This window comes from Ophidiomyces ophidiicola (assembly GCF_022830035.1).
Source record: "Ophidiomyces ophidiicola strain CBS 122913 chromosome Unknown scaffold_18, whole genome shotgun sequence".
NCBI classification, from domain to species: domain Eukaryota; kingdom Fungi; phylum Ascomycota; class Eurotiomycetes; order Onygenales; family Onygenaceae; genus Ophidiomyces; species Ophidiomyces ophidiicola.
The window spans coordinates 25,262-48,263 of record NW_026054658.1 but is presented as its reverse complement, the minus strand read 5'-3'; the positions used below and the strand labels follow the sequence as shown (position 1 = coordinate 48,263).

The 23,002-nt window shown below is 47.9% G+C and overlaps 9 protein-coding genes across 9 annotated transcripts; 4 read left to right on the top strand and 5 right to left on the bottom strand.

The window, feature by feature from the left end:
* Nucleotides 1–1,412: 1,412 nt before the first annotated feature.
* Nucleotides 1,413–3,560, top strand: LOZ57_004377 (uncharacterized protein; the record flags this gene model as incomplete). Its single annotated transcript, XM_049253420.1, has 1 exon — nt 1,413–3,560. One exon carries the CDS (start codon nt 1,413–1,415, stop codon nt 3,558–3,560), a length of 2,148 nt encoding a protein of 715 aa, XP_049107502.1.
* A 535-nt stretch (nt 3,561–4,095) lies between these two features.
* CLP1 (Cleavage polyadenylation factor subunit clp1) lies at nt 4,096–5,973 on the bottom strand (the record flags this gene model as incomplete). The annotated part of the gene is made up of 3 exons (XM_049253419.1): nt 4,096–4,892; nt 4,951–5,698; nt 5,836–5,973. The coding sequence occupies 3 exons, from the start codon at nt 5,971–5,973 to the stop codon at nt 4,096–4,098; spliced, it is 1,683 nt and encodes a 560-aa protein (XP_049107501.1).
* A 986-nt stretch (nt 5,974–6,959) lies between these two features.
* Nucleotides 6,960–8,557, bottom strand: LOZ57_004375 (uncharacterized protein; the record flags this gene model as incomplete). Its single annotated transcript, XM_049253418.1, has 5 exons — nt 6,960–6,984; nt 7,037–7,880; nt 7,936–8,098; nt 8,178–8,380; nt 8,500–8,557. The coding sequence occupies 5 exons, from the start codon at nt 8,555–8,557 to the stop codon at nt 6,960–6,962; spliced, it is 1,293 nt and encodes a 430-aa protein (XP_049107500.1).
* A 1,064-nt stretch (nt 8,558–9,621) lies between these two features.
* RDI1 (rho GDP dissociation inhibitor) lies at nt 9,622–10,540 on the top strand (the record flags this gene model as incomplete). Its single annotated transcript, XM_049253417.1, has 4 exons — nt 9,622–9,718; nt 9,918–10,240; nt 10,305–10,353; nt 10,410–10,540. 4 exons carry the CDS (start codon nt 9,622–9,624, stop codon nt 10,538–10,540), a joined length of 600 nt encoding a protein of 199 aa, XP_049107499.1.
* Nucleotides 10,541–10,822: 282 nt separating this feature from the next.
* PPG1 (putative serine/threonine protein phosphatase) lies at nt 10,823–11,938 on the bottom strand (the record flags this gene model as incomplete). Its single annotated transcript, XM_049253416.1, has 3 exons — nt 10,823–11,538; nt 11,618–11,851; nt 11,923–11,938. 3 exons carry the CDS (start codon nt 11,936–11,938, stop codon nt 10,823–10,825), a joined length of 966 nt encoding a protein of 321 aa, XP_049107498.1.
* A 1,725-nt stretch (nt 11,939–13,663) lies between these two features.
* LOZ57_004372 (uncharacterized protein) lies at nt 13,664–15,447 on the top strand (the record flags this gene model as incomplete). The annotated part of the gene is made up of 4 exons (XM_049253415.1): nt 13,664–14,180; nt 14,238–14,811; nt 14,865–15,377; nt 15,435–15,447. The coding sequence occupies 4 exons, from the start codon at nt 13,664–13,666 to the stop codon at nt 15,445–15,447; spliced, it is 1,617 nt and encodes a 538-aa protein (XP_049107497.1).
* A 1,638-nt stretch (nt 15,448–17,085) lies between these two features.
* LOZ57_004371 (uncharacterized protein) lies at nt 17,086–18,801 on the top strand (the record flags this gene model as incomplete). Its single annotated transcript, XM_049253414.1, has 1 exon — nt 17,086–18,801. One exon carries the CDS (start codon nt 17,086–17,088, stop codon nt 18,799–18,801), a length of 1,716 nt encoding a protein of 571 aa, XP_049107496.1.
* Nucleotides 18,802–18,857: 56 nt separating this feature from the next.
* Nucleotides 18,858–19,898, bottom strand: APL6_2 (AP-3 complex subunit beta; the record flags this gene model as incomplete). The annotated part of the gene is made up of 1 exon (XM_049253413.1): nt 18,858–19,898. One exon carries the CDS (start codon nt 19,896–19,898, stop codon nt 18,858–18,860), a length of 1,041 nt encoding a protein of 346 aa, XP_049107495.1.
* Nucleotides 19,899–20,223: 325 nt separating this feature from the next.
* APL6_1 (AP-3 complex subunit beta) lies at nt 20,224–22,717 on the bottom strand (the record flags this gene model as incomplete). Its single annotated transcript, XM_049253412.1, has 3 exons — nt 20,224–22,401; nt 22,472–22,623; nt 22,678–22,717. 3 exons carry the CDS (start codon nt 22,715–22,717, stop codon nt 20,224–20,226), a joined length of 2,370 nt encoding a protein of 789 aa, XP_049107494.1.
* Between the last annotated feature and the right edge of the window lie 285 nt (nt 22,718–23,002).

Here is a 23,002-nt window from a genome sequence, read left to right as displayed (position 1 = left end):
GTTCGTATAACCACACAGATTCGCCGCCATTCTGAATAAAACGCGACTCAGAGAACAACAGATGGGATGATGACAAGAAGGTAGCGTTTTCCCATTTAACTGACCTAAGAATTCTAGGATAAGAGGTTCCACGGGTAATAAATCGCAAACTTGTTATTATTTTCTTCAAGGTACGGAGTACGGAATAGAAGATGTGCAGCGTCGGTTCAGAGACCCTTCTTTAGTGGCCCTATCCTGCAGCCTTGACTTACGCCCCAAAACTATGGCGCAGCTATGGCTAGCTAACTAGTTAGTTAGCCGCTGAGTTGGGCAGGAATGACACGCCCGGAGGGCAACAAGGCTTGTCAGGCGTCACACAGCACCCTCCCCCCCGCCTGTCGGCTTGACAGCTCAGGCATCCATTCTTTGACCCGAATAACGATGACCGAGTTTCGGTCTCGTGTTTAAAAAATACAGAGTATGGCGTACTTTCCCGTTTGGCCGAAATAGCTGCGCCCTGCTGTCGGGCAAATTCTTAGCTGTGTTGGCGTCCAACAATGAACGTTCCATTCCCCTGCCTTTTGCATTTTGTTGACAATACGGAGCAACTGCTCCGTACTCCATAACTAGTTAACTAGTTAGCTAAGTGGAGGAACGAATTTCCCCGGCCTCTACGGAGCCCATGCGGATGGCAACTTCCTGTGGTTGATGACCCTTGAAAGCTCGTCTTCTCGGAGTTTCAATATGGTGAGGAATCGGTTTCACGCCCGGCTGCAAGCTATGCTTGTTCACCCTGGCCCTGGCCAATAAAACGCCAAATTTGAAAACGCGTTGCCCCGTCGAAACTAAAATCTGTTTCTTTTCGCGCGCTGCTAGTTGCTGGCACTCTCCCCACAACGAGTTACAGCATGGCAAATTCTCTTTGCGCCTGGTAGCGCTGTGTACTATGCATTACCCATACCCTGCCTCAGTCTAAGGGTAGAGCATCGAATCGGCACTCAAAAGACGCCGGCCTTTCAGGTATCCGGTAGCTACATAGTTCTTCTTGTTTAAACTTAAGATTGACTGATCCCCTCCGCACGACTCTTTCTCCTTTCTCTTCACCATGGATGAGTAGCTAACCAGCCAAGAATAAAGCCACCGTTGGAAATTTGTTATGTGTTGAAGACCCTTGCCGGATCGCCCCTTTTGGAACTTGATTTCTTGCTACGGAGTTCGTGTTGTTTTTTATCTTCCTGTACCGTTTTTGAGTTTTCTTGCCATCGGAACCAAACCTCCTAAAGGGCATGTCTGATTTGAGGTTGTTGCTACAGGAAAATTTTCTCATGGAAGCACTCTAGCAGCTAATACCGTCTGGGGGTTCTTTCAGTTTGTGACTTGCCTTTTCAGGTCAAGTCATCCGGTGTTATATTGCAAATCACTCCTTCGTCGCTATGCCTTCTACTGTGACGTTCGCACGGAGCTGGCCTCCTGCGCCCCTTGTTGAGGATGAAAGTGAATCGCTTCTACATGAAATTTTTGAAGATGGTTCAGCGGTTAGCCTTTGTTGTGATGACATCCAAGTGCGGTCTAAAGGGTCCATTGATCAATATCCCGTCATCATGCCCGCGGAAGCACCGGATCCAAAGGTCAAACCAGCTCACAGCAAATGTCGTGATGCCAATATGAAACATGCCCACACAACTACTGAGCCCTCCAAGACCCCCCCCAGAGGAATCACATCGACTGCCGGTCAGTCCAGGAAAAGACAGAATAAAGTGCGCTTTGCGGAGTCGCAACAAGAACAGTCACAGAATGGCCAGCCCGAGTTGGATTCATCCCCTTCGCAGGCCATTGGATTTCCGATTGATATCCAGGACGGTGTTGAATACTTACCCGAGCCCTCTGATTATCCGCAAGTTCCAACTGACAGTCAGGATTACGAAACGTTCAGTTGTCGACAATATGAGAGAGACCAATGCCTCCCAGATTTTCGAAGACGCGCTCGTCATTCCGATGAATACACCGACCCCAACGATGCGCAATATACGGGCCGAAGAGTGAGCTGGAACACTTGGGAGAGGGAACCAGAGAGCGATATTACATGGAAAAAGGAGAAAACATATGAGTGGCATAGCGATGATGAAATTGCGTCTTGTTGTGGAACGCATTACACTCAATCTAGAGAGTCGCGTCGGATCGTGACGGAAACAATTTCGACGGAAGTTTCACCTGTTAGATCTTCGCCAACACAAATTAGAGGGCGGACACGAGATCACAGTAGAGATCGGTATGGGAATCAAGAGTCAAATGTTAGTATCGCTGCCCCTACTCGTCACCGAAGTTCTATCAGGCAGTATGAGGATCTGCCACTCTACTCCCAACGGGGGAATGCCGCTCAGGAGCCTTTGAAGACGGAGCGATCTCGAAGTCGAACCTCTCGGTATGATTCCGAGACTCCCTATTCAGCAAATGACAATATATCCGCTCGATCACCGGCCGTAGTGACTTTGTGTTCTCCTTCCCGACCCAGAGCTTCAACAGTTTCAGCAACCAATTCTGCTTGGCGCCCCATGGACAGTTCGAACTTTTTACTCTCGCCCTGTCCAAGATCCATTCCAATGGCGGGCTACCGTGACTGGTACACTATCAGCAGTATGGGCCACCTTGATCTCTGCCCTTCATGCGCAAACCAAATACGGGCCACTCGTTTCCGGGACCTGCTTATGCTAAGCCCTCCCAAACGTCCCAGTACGAAAGTCTCTTGCTCTCTCGGTGAGCCTTGGCCTCGGCTAGCTTTTGTGCAAACCATGAAATCTGGCCTGAACCACCTTGAGCTTTTGTACCAGATTACGCGACCACCCTTTGGTGGGAAACCCTGCACTGGTCGAGACCCATCCTTGCAAGCCTGGTATCGCGTTTCAAACCCCAATACGAGGCGAGACTTTCCTGATTTTAAGGCGTGCTCTGCTTGTGTTCGCAACTTATCTATCATCATGCCTTCCCTCAGCAACTCATTTAGATCTGGCTTGGCCCTTCAGGAAGGCATTTGTGATCTCCGTGTTGATAGTACCCGGTTCATTTCATACCTTGACTTACTCGACGCTGCTGTTACTCGAAGCCTTCGGGAGCGTCGGAATGATATTGATATGAGCGATTTCATCAGCTATGCCCAAAGGAAGAGCAGAATTTACCCCTGTCAACGGGATCACCTTGTCGAAGGAAAGTGGCACTACATGCCAGAATTGCCAGAATTTACTATATGCGAGGATTGTTACGACGATATTGTCTGGCCAATTGCGAATATGTCCGTTGCAAAGAAAATCTCTCGCAAATTGCGCTCGCTCCCAGGCTCGGGTTTGGTAAGGGGCAAAGAAAGGCAGGCCAGTTGCTACCTGTATAGTCCGCGGATGAGAGCTATCTTCTGGGATGCAGTTCGGTTTAGAGAATTTGGCTACTTGAAAAATGCAGTGTTGAGACGTTACGATGCAGAGACTAAGTTCCGACAGAGAAAGACAAGGTTTTTTGATGATATTGCACGTGGCTATGATCGCGATATGGAGTTAAGAAGAAATGCAGATGAATGGAAGCGAGTTGCATGAAGAGAATATCGTGATTTGGTCATTTCCACTGTGAGATCTTGGGGCTTAAACATCACATCTTTCCAACGGTTGGTCTATTTTCTTTTTGGTTGTTTTGCTGAAGTCTTGCTTTACCTGTATTTCCGATCTCTATTTGTCTGCGGTTTGCATTTGTGGAGCTGGATAATTGCATATATGCCTTTTCTGTCATTACTGTTCGCATAAAGTTGGCTGTATCCTATTCTTTGTTTGTTCTATTGCTGGCTGGACAGCATTGCCACTCCTTTACTATAGTTAAGCATCCTCCAAATATGTCTGGATACTCTGAACACTTGTATACTAGAATAAACACATTCATTTTAATTTTATTCGTTATTCTTTCTTATACGGAGTAAACTCTCATAGTATGCGTCATATCTCTCTTATGCCTTCACTAAATGTAGTGACTAATCCACTGTTAGCTAGGATGTAGGTGACGTTGAAGCTGAACTGAACTGTGTCAGACCAAAAGAAAAATAAAAGGAGAAGAGAGAGATAAGCAAAAGAAAATCACCATCTATCCGACCAATCCTACCAGCTCACCGGGCCATTTTCTCCCCCAAATCGCTGCCCTATTTGGCACACGCCCACCAACGGGCGCTAATAGTCTCAGTTTCCCTCCTTGTCCTTTTTTATCGTCTACATCCGCCACGTATATAAATCCCATGACGCTAGAATCGCGAATCTCCTCCAGTGATGCATTGGAAGCTGCATGGGTGATTGCAAGAAGTGTATTTTCCAGAGATAATGGGGCTGGTGATGGAAGCCTTTTGAAGGGCGCACTGATATTCGCAGCTGAGCCATTCGAAGAGTTGTGACCGTAATCCGTTCCCAAGCCCGGGATCAGGCTTGACAAGGGTTGAAGTGAGGTTGCGGGGGTCTTGGTGTCGGACTCGTTACCTCCACCTGGAAGAAATGACTCGTTTAGGGAGTATTTTAAGGGATCGTATTCATCTTCTTCGCCATCTGTGGCGATGTTAATGTTGTATATGGCCAAAGTCTCAAAATCAGCCTGCGATGTGTGTGGCGAAAGGGATATCGTGGTTCCTGTGGTGGTGGAGGAGAGAGAGAGCGCTGATGATGCGGTAGAAGGAACAAGGTTGCCAAAGAAATATGATCTAATCTGAGACTCGCGGACATATTTCATGAAAACTGCGTCCCGATCAACGCAGCCGCCGGATTTAGTGAGCTTTACCACTGAAATTCGCTCGTCTGACGCAACAGCAGTTGCTGACGTGGCGATTGGCTTGTTGTCATAATTCTTAACCATTGAGCTATAGAGTCGCTCTGACCCAATGACGAGAATTGTAGAAACTGGACAGATCTGTCAGTATAAATAATTTTGGAAATGTAAGGTAAAGTGATATCTTACTCGAAAATTCTGTAACAATATGATGAATGATATCTTCTGAAACGCCTTTCCCTTGACCAACGATTCCAGGCGTGTCGATAATCACCCCAGTTTCTCTGGTTTCCTGATCTTCGGACATCCTCCCGGTCACCGCTAGCGCTAATCTCGATATAATAGCTTTGTAATAGCTGCCGTCTCCATCCAACGGACTTGGTAGGCCATAAAAGTAAACAAGTGGCAGCTTCACAGGTATAGGACTAGGACCAGACATAGGGCTACTCCCCCAGCCTTCCTCAATATCGACCATTGATCGAAACGCAGTCGCTGTCAATGCTCCAGGAACACTTAACATCCCCTCTGATGGGTCCAAATTGACCACTAACGGCTGGCCACCCATCTTCGTCGCATAGCCTGTCAATATCTTTGTTAGACTGGTCTTCCCCGCATCCTCCGGCCCAAGTATCAACACCCTTGGCCCATCTCTGCCCGCAGCTTTGGCCTCCTGCCTCATGGTTTCCAACGCAAAGTGTACATTGGCATATTCCGCCATAGGTGTTTCTTCAGCCGTATATTCGACTTGACATCCTCCATTTCCAGGCCCAGGAGGTATCGGCGCACTGCCAATAGGCCCCAAGGCGACAGGGTCCCCTGTTGTGACCTCCAAAGTGCATCCATGCCAGGTGTATACTGCGGCCTTCGTGCCAGAAAATGTGTATGTTTGAGATGTGGCCAGCTCAGTACCAAATAATTCTGCGGTTCCGGCGAGAAGCTATCACGAAGAATTCCGAAGGGTTCGGGCAACGGTCAGCTTTTGTAGGTAATATGCCTCAAGTTGTGAGCAGCTGCGCGGCAGCCACCTATCTCCTCATGAAAAACAAATATCAAGTTCCACACAGAACTACGAACCTTCACCCGAGTTGTATTTCCAAACGCGACTTCAAATCTCCATTCTGAGCCCTTAGTAAGAGTAATCTGCGTTGGCGGTGGTGGAGCTCTCTGGGCCTCAATTGTCTGCTGTGAAAGCTCCAACCCTGGTAGGGACATTGAATTGTGATCCGCTGCTAATCTCTGTCAACATAAAGAAAGTATCAAGGATTATATTTTGGATCGAACGCGAATAGGCGGATTTGAAACTTTTTGGTATTTCCGTGGGGAGTGGTTTGCGTGGAGCTGTTTGGCGCTGTTTGTCGCAGGTAGTTCAAGAAACTTGGTGATGTGCAAAGTGGCTAACTAACCCTCACTGGAAAAGTGAGTTTGAGATAACCACTATGATATGGGGGGTGACTATTATAAGAATTCTAGATGCTGCATACCAGGAGGGCTTAATTGTATTTATTCGCATTCAACTAACTAAATTATTGACAAGCGTAGCCAGACTTGAAATAGCCGCATCAGGAAATGCTGAACAAGGAAAATCTCTCCAGGGACCAAAAAGAAAAGTGTCAAATAAGGGAACCTGGGTGCCCAAAGGACAAAGACTGAATCGCCCGAGGATGCAACGAACTCGGCACATTACGGTGCCGAAGGAGTGAATGAAAGCCGATTTCAATGCTATGCTGGGCTGGAAGGCGGAATTGTAAAAGGGATAAAGATGAATAGCATGGTCAACAATAAAAACGGCTTGATCGATGCGAACATTATGACGGTGTGTCAAGCTTCGATGAGATGTAGGGAAGATATAATGAAAAACCCTTTTAGTTATAGCTGTAAGTTTGAAGAGAAGGGAATGGGGGGGTCTGGGGTTGAGAGCAATAGATTCAATGTACAAGTTGCTGGATAAGACTAAAAGATGAGGAAGAAAAGACAGAAACCAATTGATATACACGAGACTCCCAGATCCCGGTAAAATTCGTCTAGGGACTGGTGAATTGGGCTTCGAGCTGATAATACTAGAAGGTCCAAAACAGAATGCATATCGGCTCAAGCGAATGCCGTAGCCGCCAGCTTTGTTAGATAGGTATACTCCCTACAATACTATGGGAAATGCTTAGCGACATGAACATCATTTCCGTCCATCTGTCAGGAGATTTCTAAAAGAAATAGGGAATAGTAGCCCTAACAAAATGTCAGTGATCGGTGCGTCACAGAGAAATCGTATACAACATACACAATCGCTAGTGTCGCAGTTACTCCAATAAGGGCCCTATTCCGAACACGTTCGCGTCTTAATCTGGCCTCGAGAAATCTTGCTTTCTTTGCAGGCTGTGTGGGCATAACTTCAGCATCAGCACCCTCCGTACCGTCAGCAGTCTCGTCAACTTTTCGTTTCCTCGATAATTTTGAAGAAACGACAGTTTCTTCACCATCTTCATGTAACTTTGCGGCTTCCTCTACCATTTCTTTTGCTTTTGCGATCATCTCCTCGGTATCATGCGGAAGGGGCAATTCTGGAAGGCCGTTAGGCATTTCCACGGTCACTGTTGTACGTGATGTCTCCAAATCTTCTGTTGTATCGACTGTCGTCTCTGACTGGACGTTGACCTTCACATGGTCCGTTGAGTTCTTCACTGGTGTTTCTTCTCCTTCTGGATCACTATGTTCTTCCCCTCCATTTATCTCGGCTTGATCCGTCTCATCTTGAATATCTTCCTTCTCAATAGCTGAAGCAGCATCTGTGACAGCGTCAAGAGAACTCTGTAGAGATTCACTTGCAGCCAGCGCAGATGGTGTTCCGTGTTCCTTCATAGTCCTTGTCGTCTTCTTGCGCGGAGTGGCCTTCAACTTGGCTGAAGGCTTGGAAGGCGATGCAGAACGTAACGTTCTACTTCGAGTAGTGGATGGTGGTGGAGCAAAAGTAGAGCTATCGATCTTCGAGACATCAAACTTTGGTGGTGCCGTGATGAGCCTCTCAGATTTCGTTGGGGATTTCGTGGGGTTCTGGGGTATATCGGTTGGATCCAAAAGTGCACGAACCCAGTTGTACATCTTATATTCTTCAGCCAACTCAAGAGCTGTATCACTAGTTAGACTCAGAAAAATAAGAAGAGCACGTATCTCTAAGCATACCAAGTGATGGGGAGATCCACAAATTTCCCGCTATTTCGTCAGAGCTCGTCTCGGAACGGGTTCGGAGATATTCGCGTTCACTTTTCTCTTCGGCGTGTTTTGCCCAAGGGAAAGCAATTTTAAACATTCCTGTTGCGCTAACATACCCATCCTTGCTCCGTCGCTAAGCCCCAAAAAATTAATACTAGATCAAGATCTAAATGTATAGGCTGTATGAATTCGAAACGGGCTCACTTGCTCACCATCAAAAAATAGGTGTCTGGGTTCGGTGTAGATTGGGAGAATATCTCAGATCCCTTGAGGTTTTTGGGAAGCGGTGCCCGTAAATGCGCATACTCAAAAACCCCAAGATTCTCGGGTCTGGTAGCATTAGATGTGTTGAAATGATCCGGTTTGACAGTTAAATTAGTTGAGCCAAGACGGCGGCGCGACAGAAGCTCCTCATCTATGCGACGAACAAAAAGACGCGTTAGTTTCCCGCCCAAAAGGAATAAACGTAGTTAACATTTATTCCAACGCTCATGAGCGCGTTTTTTTACGAAGCAAAGCAAAGGTTGAGCTTACGCGATGGGGAGGCATCTGGCTGGATCATAGGGTTGTTTTTTGCTGGGAGGGTGCGCATGGCGACAACGAAACAAAAAGGCAATCAAAAGGTGTTAAAGCGGGCGCTAGAGAATGCGCTTGATATAGCAGATGATTATTCGAGTCAACAAAGCAATTTTGTGACGAGAAAAACGGGTGCCACGTTGCAAGCGCGTTATCCTAAATTCCTTCAGTAATCGCGTCGCAGGGCGCAGAGGGGTATGAGAGCGGAGATGAAGGAAAGTGGCAATTTCAAAGGAATCAAGTTAGACTGTTTGCGATCAACACTAACAATTGAACAAATAAGAGCCGTAGGGACGCGATATGGCCGGTTGCTGTCAGCAAGAGAGAAATGTCGAAGTTGCGATGAGAGCAACAAGGGGCGTTGGGCTGGGGTGCTTTGTCAGCAGAATCTTTGGCGCAGGCTTTAGTGGATAGTGCCGCTTTGTGAGCCGGGGCGCGCCAAACCACAACTGGCCCTTGATTACTAAGCTACCCAACTTTGTTGTAGCGTGACGGAAGGAATTTGGGTTTCGCCGTTCCGAACAATCAACGCCCGCCCCAGTTTTGGGTCTAACTGTCGTATGGAAGTATATGGACGTTAAAGCATCAGAAATAGCCGATTCGCATAACGATTTTATCCAGAATTCTCTCGCATGATACTCTCTACAAGCATCTATCATTTCTCTTGCACACCCTTTCCAGGGAAGATGGAGTGTGCGTTGCACTGAGTTCACTAACTATGCTTATATAAGCGCTTCTGTTCCGCACTGTGTCGCCCCACCAGAGCTTCGGAGCCAAACAGCAACTCGACTGGGGCCACTTCAGACTTAAGTTACCCCTCGTTTCGGCCTCACAGACGATATCAAGACAACAACATCCTCCAGCGCCCTCACGACAATCCCTCCACCACACGCTTTACTCACTCATTCTGGCTTGCACTCCGGGCTCTGCATTACCTTGCGCACTAGTTTGCCCCAAAGGAGGTTCGTTTGCCCCAAACCCCTATTGGGTGTGATTGCTTCATTAGCCACGTGGTGTTTATCCTGTCCGAGAAGTCGTGCATCTGACAATTGACATCTTGTCTTCCCAGGTTTACTCATCATGGCGGACCGTGAGCACGAGGATGACTTGAACCCTACTAAGACGGAGGGCTTCAAGGTTGGCGAGAAGAAAACAGTGGAAGAGTACCAACAACTCGGTGAGTTGGCAGTCCATTTGATTCAGGCGCACCTTTGCTTGCAATTCCTTTCGTCCGGAGTGTATTCGTTGCAATCAATGGTGTACACTGGTTCAGGTTGTGCAAACAGATACACCCTGCTCGACCTCTATAATACATACCGCCATAGCTCTCTAAAACATATTTATTGTTATGCTAACTTGACCAACGTTCCGTCTAGATGCAAACGATGAATCTCTCAACCGATGGAAAGCCTCACTGGGCTTAGGAAGTGGCACTCCGATCTCCGATCCCAATGACCCCCGCAAATGTATCATCAAAGCCCTCGCATTGGAAGTTGAAGGAAGAAGGGATATCTCGGTTGATCTATCTGCCCCGGGCTCCGTTGAACAGCTTAAAAATAAACCCTTCACAATCAAAGAAGGTTCCAAGTTTCGAATGAAGGCGACTTTCCAGGTTCAGCATGAAGTGCTGAGCGGGTTGAAATACGTTCAAGTAGTTAAAAGGAAGGGAATGAGGGTGAGCAAGGACCAAGAAATGCTTGTAAGACTGTTATTCCTTAAACCAAGCCCTACGCGCTTGTTAGATGACTAACAGTCATGTATAGGGAAGCTATGCGCCAAATACCACCGACAAGCCGGTCCACGAGAAGAAATGTAGGTCCTTCGAAAAATTTCCGTGGATTTGTACTCCATACTGATCTTATCGTTAGTCAACGAAGAGCAGGCACCATCTGGTATGCTGGCCCGTGGGCACTATACTGCGCTTTCGAGGTTCGTGGACGACGATGATCACACCTATTTGCAATTCGAATGGTCGTTCGATATTTCCAAGGACTGGTGAATTTTCTTAATAGCGTTTGAATTTTTCCTGTCGATATATCGTAACATCATGGTAGCTATTGATAAACAGGCAGCCTTCAAAGTTGCTACTTTCACACTTTTTTTATTTTGTCTTTTCATCTTAAAGCTTGCAAAAGGTGTCAAAGAGGAGTCCATTTTCTGTCACTGAAACTGGTGTTCTTTCCTCTAACCTTTTCGGGGAAAGAGGGATCTATTTCGTAAGCAAAAGAAACGCCCGCATTAAGGTCACTAGGTGTTGCCACATATAAAGAGAAGTAAGACATCACAAGAAATATTCGGAAGCTGGGTTCGGTGCATGTTTTCCCTGCTGAGCTTGTTGCTCATTCCGATGGATGTCATTATTCTCTGGTGCCGCGTCGAAGATATTGAAGTATCGCCCTCCTGTATCACTCACTTCCAGAACACTCGCCAGATTTCCACATCGATAGCAATAGTTTGGCGCGCTCCATACAGTGCTCAATCTATCCTCGTATAATATCTGGTACCCTTCCTGGCATAATTGGTGTGCTCGTAGTATGTGAGACATACTGTTGATCTCGAGGAATTTCTTTACTACTTGCGCTCCAAATGTATATCCCGCCCCACGAGGAGATAGAGAGAATTCATCGCGTTCTGTATCAGGGTCCGACCAGACTAAGTCTGCCATGGGGCCCTCATGTGGAATTTCTCGAAATCGATCGATAATCTTGATCTGGTCAATAGAGTGGATGGAGGGAGATAGCCCACCATGTACGCAAAATATTTGATCGTTAATCACCACGCTAAGAGTGAGAAAGTCAAACATATCTGTAAAATAGTGCCAGACATTGGCGTTTCCGTATTTCCGGGCACATTCGGTATAGAAGCCATAGGACTGTGTGACGCCGCGAGATTCGTGGTTCCCTCGAATAAGATGGACGCGTTGTGGATATCGCAGTTTAAGACATATGAGTAAGGAAATGGTTTCAATACTGAAAAGACCGCGGTCGACGTAGTCTCCTAATCCAGACAAGCGCAATAATTAAAATGCGACCCCTCAAATATTAAAAGAAAAGGGGTTATAAGTGAAAGTTCTTACCAAGGAACAAATAATTAGTGTTTGGGCAGAAGCCGCCGATTTTGAAAATCTCAATTAAGTCGTAGAACTGACCGTGTATGTCGCCGACGACCGTGACCGGAGCGGCAATGTGCACGACATTGCTTTCTTTCATCAATAGCTCTTTTGCCTTGGCGCATATCGCCTCTATAACGGACTCGGCCAGCAATTCCTTTTTGTACAGCCGCTCAATACATTCATCCAGATCGATGCTCGCTGCGCGGGGGGGCATAAATTAGCGTACGCCAAAAAGCCAACAGAAGGAACGGGGTAGTCACTTTACTAACCTGGAAGGCCAGGCATGGCTGTACGAAGTCACGCAAAAACCTTTTATATGCCTATCAAATATGTGCTAGAACATGAATATCCACGAAACAGAGCACTCCTTAGGAAATCAGGAGCAGGATCAGTAGGGCAACACTCTAGCATGGTGCTGTTTATGCTGCTTCGGGAGTGGGTGGGGAAAAGAGTTCAGGGCATAAGGCCCATGATAAAAAGCGCGCTTCAAAAAGTAGGCCGCTGCAACGCTTGCGCTCCAAGCACTGGGGACGAAGCAGCCAGAACGGGCTTCTGTCTGCCTCTGAGCGATGCACACTCGGAACCGCGCGAAAGCATCGGCGTGGTGATGACTAAGCCGAAGGTTGAAAGAGAGTTGGAAATAAACTCGCCGCTAATCCAAACGCAGGCGTTGGGTCTTCTAGCACGCGAATCAAGAGCGCGCCGGCGGAGAGGGAGTATCAGGATCGATCTCGGAGACAGCAAGGTGCTCGCTTGGCCCGCTGCTGACGGCCCAAAGTGAGGTCGCATTGGTTACACGCAGAGTCTGCATTCGCTTCTTCTGTAGTTCTTGAGGCGTTCCGAAACATGGCTCCCTAATAACCAAGTGAACAACTAACTAACTAGTTAACTAATGTGCCAGGTGTGTACACACATGAGCACACTCCAATAACTATGGGCTTCTATGTGCTATGTGCATTCACTCCAATGTGCACTGCTTCCATCAGTCCTGTGAATTGCCAGGCGTGATGTTGTCCTCATTGGCCAATAGGGCACACCCAAGATCTCAAGGTTTTCCACCTTTCCCAACCACGTTAGCCTGCACGTGATTGCAGGGGAAATCCACCATGCGATGAGGATCATTGACTTCTTCCTGGCTTCCTGTCCTCTTCCTCCACAGTCGCTCTCAGCTCTCCCAACCACCCCGCCCACCCTTCATCACAGATGTTTAGAAGGGTTTGGAATTCCTTCCAGGTTGCCTTGTTTTGCCTCTTGGAATCATTCATTCCTTTCCCAGGCTCTGTTCTGCGCCATGAATGTGCGAGGGAGCAGCTTCTTGCATAGGTAGCTCTCTTCTTTTAGAAGAACTTTGACCAAAGCTGCGTGACTACCTATGCGCCTGTTGCATATTTCTGGATTTTGAATATCATTTAGTCATTATTTTTTGGTTGGATCTCCTTGCTGCTTGGTGTCTTTACGGTATTTTTTAAGCGTCTGTATCCTTCTTTCCCAACAGGCTCGCGGTGATTGCTGCAGTTGCGCTCTTGGGTAGTCTATATATTTTGCCCTCACCTCACCCTCAGTGTGCTCTGTGTACATGATACCATCGTGTTACATCCAGTGATAACTGTTTCTTCATGTTCATTGCCTGATCCACACTGTGCTGTGGGTTAACGAGCAAGAATGTCGAATTCAAGTATACCTGATAGCGGCCTGGATCCGCGCCCGCCTTTTGATTCTTCATTTCATGCCCCGCAGCGAGGAAACAAAGGCCACTTGAAAAGACAGAGAAAACACCAATACCCGCAAAATGGCCCGCCTGATACCCTAGGCCCACGCCCTTCAGCTCATGCATGTTACAACTGTGGCTCTCCGGATCATTTTGTTCAACATTGCCCAGAACGGCGCCAGGACAGCCATGGGTAAGTGCCGACTCTTGATTAACACTGTACCTCTGATGGTACCTGGCCAACTGATTGTGCCAATCTTAGCGGGCCCCACAGACATCCACACCCTTCAAAACGACAGAAAATGACGGGTTCCGCAGAGTCACACCATCGGGGGGGACCTTCACAAGGACGACGATCGCGCCCTCAGCGAGGGTATACGTACCCTCATCATTCGCAAGACTATCAGTACATGTCGAACGATGGGCCGCACGAGCCGCCCGGCGCGTATACAGACCATCACGAGCCCTGGCATCCCGAATACTCTCAACCCTACGGATACCCTCCGTATGGTCGCCACGAGCCTCCCTATGCTGGACCTACCTACGGATCTAGACCACAATATCATAATCACCGATCTCATGGCTCTATGCACACCCGCCATGACTACATCGCCTCACCATATCCCCATGCTAATGAGAGAGATTATCCCTACCACCCGGAGCGCCGTCCACCTCCCAGGGATTCTCGTCGCGGGCCACCTCGAGACTATTGGCAACGCTTTGATAATGTCCGCTCGGTCGCACCCGTAGTTGAACCGTGGATGGATGATTTAGATTGTTTGGACATACCTGATAACCGAGGCAATCCAAGCCATATTGGTAAGCACAAATAGCATGTATGGATTGACGGCCATTCAATACTCACAATATCTGCAGTTTGGAGGCCGCCGCAAGCTGTGGCACGCCCTTTGCCCTCCACTTGGACTGATCGAGATGACGCAATGATCCCACCACCTTTGTCTTCCTTACCGCGTGGTATGTCAATATCAAAATATATTCTAGACAAGAAGCCCGATGAATTTGGTTCCAATATCAGAGAAACCGAGGATTGGCCATTTATGATGGATGACCCGATTTTCCTCGAAATACCGATGAATAGTGACCTTATTTCGGTCAAAGAACTTATTGAGATCCGGAACAAAGTTTATGAGACTCACCGAGTTGAGACGTCACCTATACCCATACCAGAAGTGAACAGTGAGGAAGGCGTAAGTGAGGAGGAAGTAAATATAGAAGATGATATTGTGGACGCCAATGAAGAGGAGATTAATGAAACAGACACGCACAGTGGTCATTCTGAAGTCAATGATGATGCGCCCAAGGCCTCTTCGCCTATTTCCTCACCTCAACGGCAAGACGTACCTGTTTCGCCACATGTTGACGGCACTATTGAGCCAGATGATTACCAAGAATCTCATGAGAAAGATAGCCAAACCGACCAGCTGGAACTGTGAGTCAAAGAGCATTATTCCTTCAGATGATGCCCAATTTAACTTAGGACAGCTATTCCCACCAGAACCCGGCGGAGTGGGCAGGACCGCAAAATCAATACGACCGTGATCAAGATATGCGCGGGGATAACCGGTGGGCTAACAACGGCCATTACTCTGGTTACCAGCGAAATGTTTATGAACGTCGGCCAAACAACTTCAGAGGCCAATTTCGACGGCGCGGAGGTCGGCAGCATCATTTTTTACCCCCCCCTCCCCCCCCTCCAAATGAGGAGCCTATTGAGCCACAGCAAGAGTCGGTGGAATATAACATCGGCACCCCGGATGACTCTTTTAATACTGTCGGTGATAATACCGGTGAAAATTCTTACCAGCACAGAACTATAATAAACAACAAGCCGACACCTGCCAATGATTTCAATGAAAATTGGGATGCTCAAACCCACCATAAGCGAACCAAGCCCACGGATTCCGCTGATAGTGACGGTGACGAACCACGTCGGCAAATTGACGACGTGACTCCAAGAATAAAGCGACGCCAGCCCCAAGTTGCCGAAGCTTATAGGTACGTATCATTCGTCTTATTCATCTACAATGTCTATGCAATGCTAATTCCGCTCAGTCGTCGATGGTAAAACGTGTCCAAATCTTCAGTGACAGTCTTGTACTATCCATCTTCCCTTTTCCTTCCATAACCCATACCCTTGGCATTATTAATTCTCCGCGTGTCTTAACTTGAAGCCTAAGGCTCTACCAGTGCTAGTCTCTTTATGAGATTCTCAGGATTTTCGCTTCCAGAAGCTCACATATATCCAAAAGTCCTTTTGGACAAAACTCTCTGCGTCATAGCGGCAATAATCACCAGACGTAGACACTATAGCTTTGCTACTGTTTTCAACACTACAAATATGAACCAGGAAGCAAAGTGAACCTTATTTCATTCATCTACGAGCGGGAAGATACTTTATTAAACTTCCATTCAGATACGTTTCTAATCGCTTTGCTTTGTCCCTCCTACTCAGGTTTTTTTTTTTAACAATTCGAGGTTCATGATTACTCTGCACATGTCAGTGCCCGTCATCTTCAAGATATGGAGATACCATATACTGTGTTTTCACTCTCTTGCCGAGTTTCTTTGCAATATCGAATATCCAGAAGAAGTGCCGCTATCTGAAGGCGGAAATTGTCTCTACGAGATTTATAAAGTAACTGATGTTATCTCTCGGGTAAGGCAGCCATCATTTGTAGAGAGAGATATAAATATATATATACCCGCTGTGCTCGACGGTCTAATCTCGTGGCTGAGAGGCTCAGAAAAACCTGTCTGAAACCTCTGGGTTCCTTGTTTTGGGGAGCTTATGTCACGTAATCGTCAACGGAGCCCGGTTGGTATGACTGCGCTCAATGATCAAAATTGCTTTCATATTTCCAGCCGCTCCTAGGTCCATTAAATCATACTCGTTTGGCCCGTTCTATGACGGAGAATAAGCTTTTGGTGTCCACCTTTGCAAAGCAACCACTTTGACCTGCATCGAAGCTTACTGAGCAGTGAGTACTTTCGCAAAGCAGCTCTTGTATCCACTCGAAGAACGACTGTGCCACAATGAGGTAAAAAGTTTGCAATCCGCCGGGCAAATAGCACTTTGTTGTCCCGTCGATGAGGAGTTGGTTGATGCTGTGGAACTGGACTAGTTAGCTAGCATTAGAATCCCAAAATATACTTCCCCTTTCTAAGTTTTGCTCAAAATCCCACTTCCGCCTTGGACGTCAGCTTCATCACAATGGCATGGCTGAAGGCATGTTCCATTCTACTCCGTACGTAGTTACCCCGTATTTACGAGCCTTTGAAAATTGCAAGGCGAAAATGCAGCCTTGCGTGCTCCTTTTGCCTCGTGTTCGACTATTTTTGGAGCCGCCCACGAGGGTCCAATCTTACCTTAGTGCTTACAGGCCCATTGCGGGACGAGCCCAGTACTCCGTATTTCAGGGGAGTAATGTTGACAGTCAGGTGGCACTGATAAATTTCTTTAAAGATAGAGTGACAAGAGACTTAGTCAACGGATGCTGCTCTCCATTTTTTGTTTGCGCGCAATCTCCGGTGTATGAGCACCACGCGCAAGGAGTTTCGAGGTGATGATAACGGCCCTGGTGCCTTGCTTTTTGGCTGCATATCGTGAAAAGTTGCGCCCGTGAGTCTCAGTCTTTGAGAGTAGCAGATAAAGGTATAAAACTAGCTTATCTGAGAGGAAGAATACAGGACGCCAAAACAAGCCATGGCACGATCTTCTACGGTCATTATTTGTTTGTGTCTCCTCTTCCTAGTTGCGGTGGCTTATGGAACCCCTGTTGCAGGGACACCAGGCACTGGAGGAAATGGACCCTTGGGTGCATCTCCTGGTGGCCCAACGGGCCCTATTCCGGTGGGAAATGGAGGAGACTCTGGAGATAACCCCAAGGCACAAAGAAACCCGCACCAAGGTGTACACCGGGGTGTGAATACGTCACTCGCAGTGCTGAGTGCCATGCTGATGACAGTAACTTATGCCGTGCTGATCGGCCCAGGGACAAGATTGTCTAGCACCAGCAAGCTTCCGTTGGCGGCGATCAAGGCGAATATCGGCAATCTTCTCTCCAAAGCGTGGCCAGATACAAGTACCTCAGAGCATATAGCTGGGTCAGCGTTAGCGAAGGTCACCGAGGAAGACGCTATCAGACTCTACTATGTAGGCAAGCTAGATGGCGACAGCAGTGATAGCCGGACAGCGAGAGGAGTAGCACAGTGTGAGGCGCTTCCAAAGCGAAGAATCCCAACGCCACCGGTCTGGCTGACAACGGGTTCATCGTTAACAAAGAGCATGGTCCAGTTGGCTATTTGGGAATGGGTGTGTTTGTGGATGGTCCTGGCCATGGTCATCTCGACATTAATTTTCAATGGTTTTCTCACAGGTCAGAAGCTGCCGGATGCATATCCGCGGCTTGTTGTCGTATTGATCTACTTGACCGCGTTCTTCGTCCATGCCTGGTATGTGTGGAAATCTTGCACAAGCTTCTTTACTTTGCTTGGAGCCGGTGCAGCATGGAGCTTACTGAACAAAGCTTCCTTTGCTTCGGTCGACTTGGGGCAGCTGAAAGCCTGTGGAGCAGGTGGTTCGGCCCCTGTGTTTCGAAAGATTGGGAAACCTGCTACAAGTGCGACCTTTCCTCCATACGAGAATTGTGTTCTAAAAGGGGGCATCGCTCCAAAGGCTTCGGATGTCACCAAGGACTCGCTGCCCGAGGAAGACCAGGGCGCTATAAACACGGTTAGTGGCTGGCAGAAGCAAGAAATATCATCTACCGTTCAAGCAGGAAGTATTGCGCTTGAAAGAGTAATAACAAATGTTGTGACAATTGTGGGCATCACTATTACTACAGGGTTTGCGGCCTGGACATCGATTGCCAGCGCCGGAGATAGTACAACACAACTAGGTTCGCTGGCTCTGTTGGCATCTCTGACAATTGGCTCGGGAGCAATGTTCAGCAGCGCAGTCGAGCTTAGTGTAATGGACACATCGTTCCGCAATGTCCTTTTTTACAAGGAACTCATGATCAACGGACAAGCTACAGCACATGTACAGAAACGAGCAAAAAAGAAGAACGTTGTTGGGTTCACACATAACACGGTACAGATGGGAAGAGTGGGTTTCATTGAATTGGCCAAGTTCACGAAACTGTGGGCGTTGCTAGTGTTTGGACCAGCCTATGGACTCCTACCTGGAGAAGAGGACCATTTCAGACAATCTGCGGGCGCTGAGTTCGAGTTTTTTGCCTCTGTGAGAGACAAGAAAGTACTGCTGACCACAGAGGCCACGACTAAGCACCAGGTTCACACGGATGGAGGCAGCTTCGAGGCGATCAATGTTTGTTTCTTCGCCGAAAAGGAATCATCTCCCGCCTGCTCAAGTGTCTGGGAGGCGAAACGGCCCCAAGTAACCAGTAAAGCAGTCTAAGGCCAGCACGACCAAATCCAGCGTTGATGGATAACATGGGTTGTTATATTTGAATATTATGTCTCCCCTTCGCTTCGCCCGCCAGGTTTCAGGAATAGGACGCTCATGCTAAGCCCATGATTAGGCCACTCTCGGCGATATGAGTGATATCGGAACATGCTGTCTGCCACGGCATCTGGTAGATATTGTCGAGTCACAATGGTTGAATCATCATTCTGTATGATATTTTTAGAACTCACACCATAGCGCTGGAGCTCAGAAGAGGCAAATTCCGTGAGCTTGAACGATGCCCCAGGCAAAACTTCCTTGCCTAGAGCCATCTCCAATTGTTGTCTATCCTCTTCAGTCATTTCATGCCTCAGGTCAGATGCCTGGAGGAGATCCTCACGCCCAGCTTGAACAAATACATCGCGGATATGTGGCTCCATCTCAGCACCCCAGTGGAACTGGTTGTAATGATCGCCTGCTCCAGGGCTGATATACGCTTTTATATCACTTTTTTGTGCCCCACATCCGATCATTGCATGAACCATATTGCCCGCAACGCCTCGTACCAGTGGCCTCCAGCCAGAATGCGCCAGGCCAATCACCCCGGATTCAGGCGCGTACATGAATATTGAAGGGCAGTCCGCACCCTGCACTCCAAGCACAAAACGGGGAGATCGAGTCACAATGCCATCGTATGCCACGGCGTTTCGCTCATTGCCCTGTATCTTCACAGGTACGATGCCGCCCGTTCGCGGGCTCACATCCCATTCAACGTCTTCTGCAATAATCACCTTGCCGGAATGCGGCCAAGCGCCGTTTGGCCATGTCAAGAACTCGGGTTTGAACCCAAGCTCTGCGGCAAGATATTGGAGATTCTGCGTGAAATGCAGCGACGACGGGCTGGGTTGCGAGCCCGTCTCGCTATGTTTGACAGGGTCAGGCTTGGGCGGCGTATGGAAAGAAAATCGGCTGTTTTGTCCCAGCGATGATCCCCGCCCGGTAAAAGCGGCACAAATGCGATCCTTCGTGTCAAGCTCGGAAGCATGGAATATGGGTGAAATTAGGGACGGTCTATCTGGTCCTAATCTCGGGTGGGCAGAACTCGACATCGCGGGGTGGTTTTGTCCATAGGAGCAGCGAGCCGGTATCAGCAGGACAATTGGGCTAGTTATACCCGTGTGAAGGCGCTCCTGTCGTACCGTGTTGGCTCTGCCGCTCACAACTTTAATATAAGTGATCGTTTTTCACCCCAACCGCGATGCAATCCAAGACGACGCTACTGCAGGCGATAGCCGGAATGACGTCATGTAACTATTCGGGAGCTTTGCGGGTCCTGAGAGCAGAGAGGCAATACGGCACCGGGCGAAATCTATCTCTAATGCTCCACGGTGGTCTATGCCCCAAGAACTAAATACCAAATGCTAGATCCCAAATTTATGCCATTAATGCAACCTTCTCACGAGAACTCCCGGCCTGAGCTTGGCCGCTATCATCGTCGTCCACTTCGTCAGTTTCGTATTCATCCCCATCTTCTTCCGAACTCTCTTCCTCAGTGCTCTCTTCTTCTGTAGTTTCTTCGCCCTCTTCGCTTTCATCCAGCCATTCATCCAACGAGAGATACTTATTTCGACCAGCTGCAACAGCACTACTCGAACTAGCACCAGCACCTGCAGCGGCCGCGGCATCATGATCCTTTAATGCCTTATCCAAACGTTCACCAGCTGTAACAAAGCCTTTCCCAACTCCAGCATCTGTCACTTCTTCATCCCTTAGTGTAGGATCCGGTTCTTCGCCTGCAGCCACCCAGTCTGGTAGGGCTTGGTACCCCCGGAGTCCATGCATGCCGGCATCAGGACCAATAACCAGCGTAGAAGTTCCCAATAGGAGGCCTTTTCTCAACTCAGACGGCGAAGGGGCATGAGGAACTGGCTTGGGTGCAAGAAGAATCAAGCTAGCAAGTTGTGTTGATGTGGGGTCGACAAGTAGCGCTTTATATAGACGAGCTCGATCGCGAAGGTCATAAGAAGTGTCATACCGGGCTAGGAGAAGAATGTACCGCCAAAGCGTGGTGATAGTGTCTTCTTTTGGTGGCTGTGGATCCGCGTTGTCGGAGGGATCTTCTTGTACATGGCTTTCTGCGCTTTCCTGAGGTTTGTTGAGAAGGTGGTGGAGATAAACTTTGGCACCTAAAAGCACAATCTGTTGCTTCGCCGTCTCAGATTCATCCGCAAAACCTTGAGCCAAGATCCTGAGCACGTCAGGGGCTATGTTGTTCTCAAAATCAATTCCCGCAAACTCGCCAACTAGCCATATTATCGTAGCCCTTGCCTCCGGACTTGATGTGATTCCAAGACGCTTTGCCAGCATGACGACGGTACTTGTGTGTGAAGCCGGGTTTTGTTGAACGAGGTGGCGTACAACAGTCAAAGCCTCGGACACCAGATTGTCGTGAGCACTAGACAGTTGCCGAAGAAGGATCTGCAGACATTTATCTGAGACACTGGGGTCGCTCTCAGCACATCTGCCAATAGCTCGCACACTCTCTCTAACTAGAGCCAGATCGAATCCATTCGAGAAATGCTCAAGTTCGCTTAGGATAACTCCTTTCATATGCAGTCCAAAGTAGGGATATAGAATGGTTAAAATTTCCATTTTCAAAATTTTTATTTGTTCCTGGTCTGTCGAGCGCACAAGGAAATGAGATGCGTATTTAGTGAAAGTTTTGGGTATCAACAACGCCACAGCAATGATATTGTATAATGCAACATGCTGAATATCTTGTGAGCAACGAAGTAGTGCAATTAATGGACCTACTGTCAATTGTAACTGCTCAATGGTGCCTAAATATCGAAAACAGCGAACAGTGTCAACAATCACAGCCGAGTTTCGGCTTTGAAGCAGTAGCTTGCATGCTTTTAACAGAAGGTCGAGATCAGAGTCCATGACTAGAATATCGAGCACTTCGTCATTATCCTCATCATCACTGCTTTCTACTTCATCGTAAAAGCCTTTAGAAGCTGATTTCTTGACTCTTTCAGTCCTTCTCGGAAAGCATTTTCGCGCATATATCGTCATAAGTCGCAAGGTTGCCAATTGCCCCCACTCGTCCATATCAACCAACTTTCTCACGATACTGCGATAGTGTTTATGTATAAGATCCAGTCTGTCTGGACAGACTTCCGTGAATGACGCGACAGCTGGCCCAACAACAAAATACTGAGTATCACCCAAAAGAGTCGAAAGATAATCTGTGAGTTGAGGCATCGTGTTGGGGTCTAATCGATAGCATTTTGGAATAGCTAGAGCAGCAGCTTTGCGGACATGGGGGCTCATATCCCCGCACCCACGCTTGATCGCTAACGAGACGATTTGGCTTATCACAGGTACCCGAATACCGGACATAGTTCGCAGAGCCATCGCGCGAACTTGAGGGTTTTGGTCTGTTAATGACTTCTGGATCGCATTTATGGAAAGAAGCGCAAGGTCCGGCTCCTCTTCTGCGTATTTGAGAAGATATATATATACGAGTTTCTTGATTTCCACGTTTGGGCTTGCGACATTTTTGACGACGGAGGAAAAGAATGGGGCGCATGACTCAGATCTATACATCAACTAGAGTTCCTTCATATCAGCTTCCTATCCTAAAGTTGGGGGGGGGGAAATCAGGGCATCTAGAATTCACCGAAACGACTTTCCGCAGCCCATCGAGGATTTCCCGATCAACTCTACTATCTAAAAGCTTTTTAATTTGTGCTGAATTCCGGGGAGAGCCACCAGATCGATATAATTTGCTGTTGCTGGCGGACTGAGCGGCTTCAAGAGTGAGCTCGCGCGCTGAGGGTATGAAGCATTAGCTTAAACATCGGGGGAGAGGGCATGTATATATACCTGTTTCAAGCATAGAAGAAATTCGCGATACTGTTTCCATTGCTAACAAGACCGGGCTAACGCCCGGAGGTTTGAACGACAAGGTTGGGGGTTGTTTGCACCTGGACAGTGGTTTGCCCTTACAATTAATTATACGCTGATGGCAGATCTTGGCACTCGGTGAGGACTCAACCTGTGGCGTCACTATCTAGTTAACTGTAAAAGGTTTAACGTCCCGGACCAGGATAAATAATGATCCATCCTCATATGCCATCAAGACTCCGAAGGGTGTGTTATAATAACTTCGAATAAACCGAGGGAAATGGAATACATCCGATAGCATCGC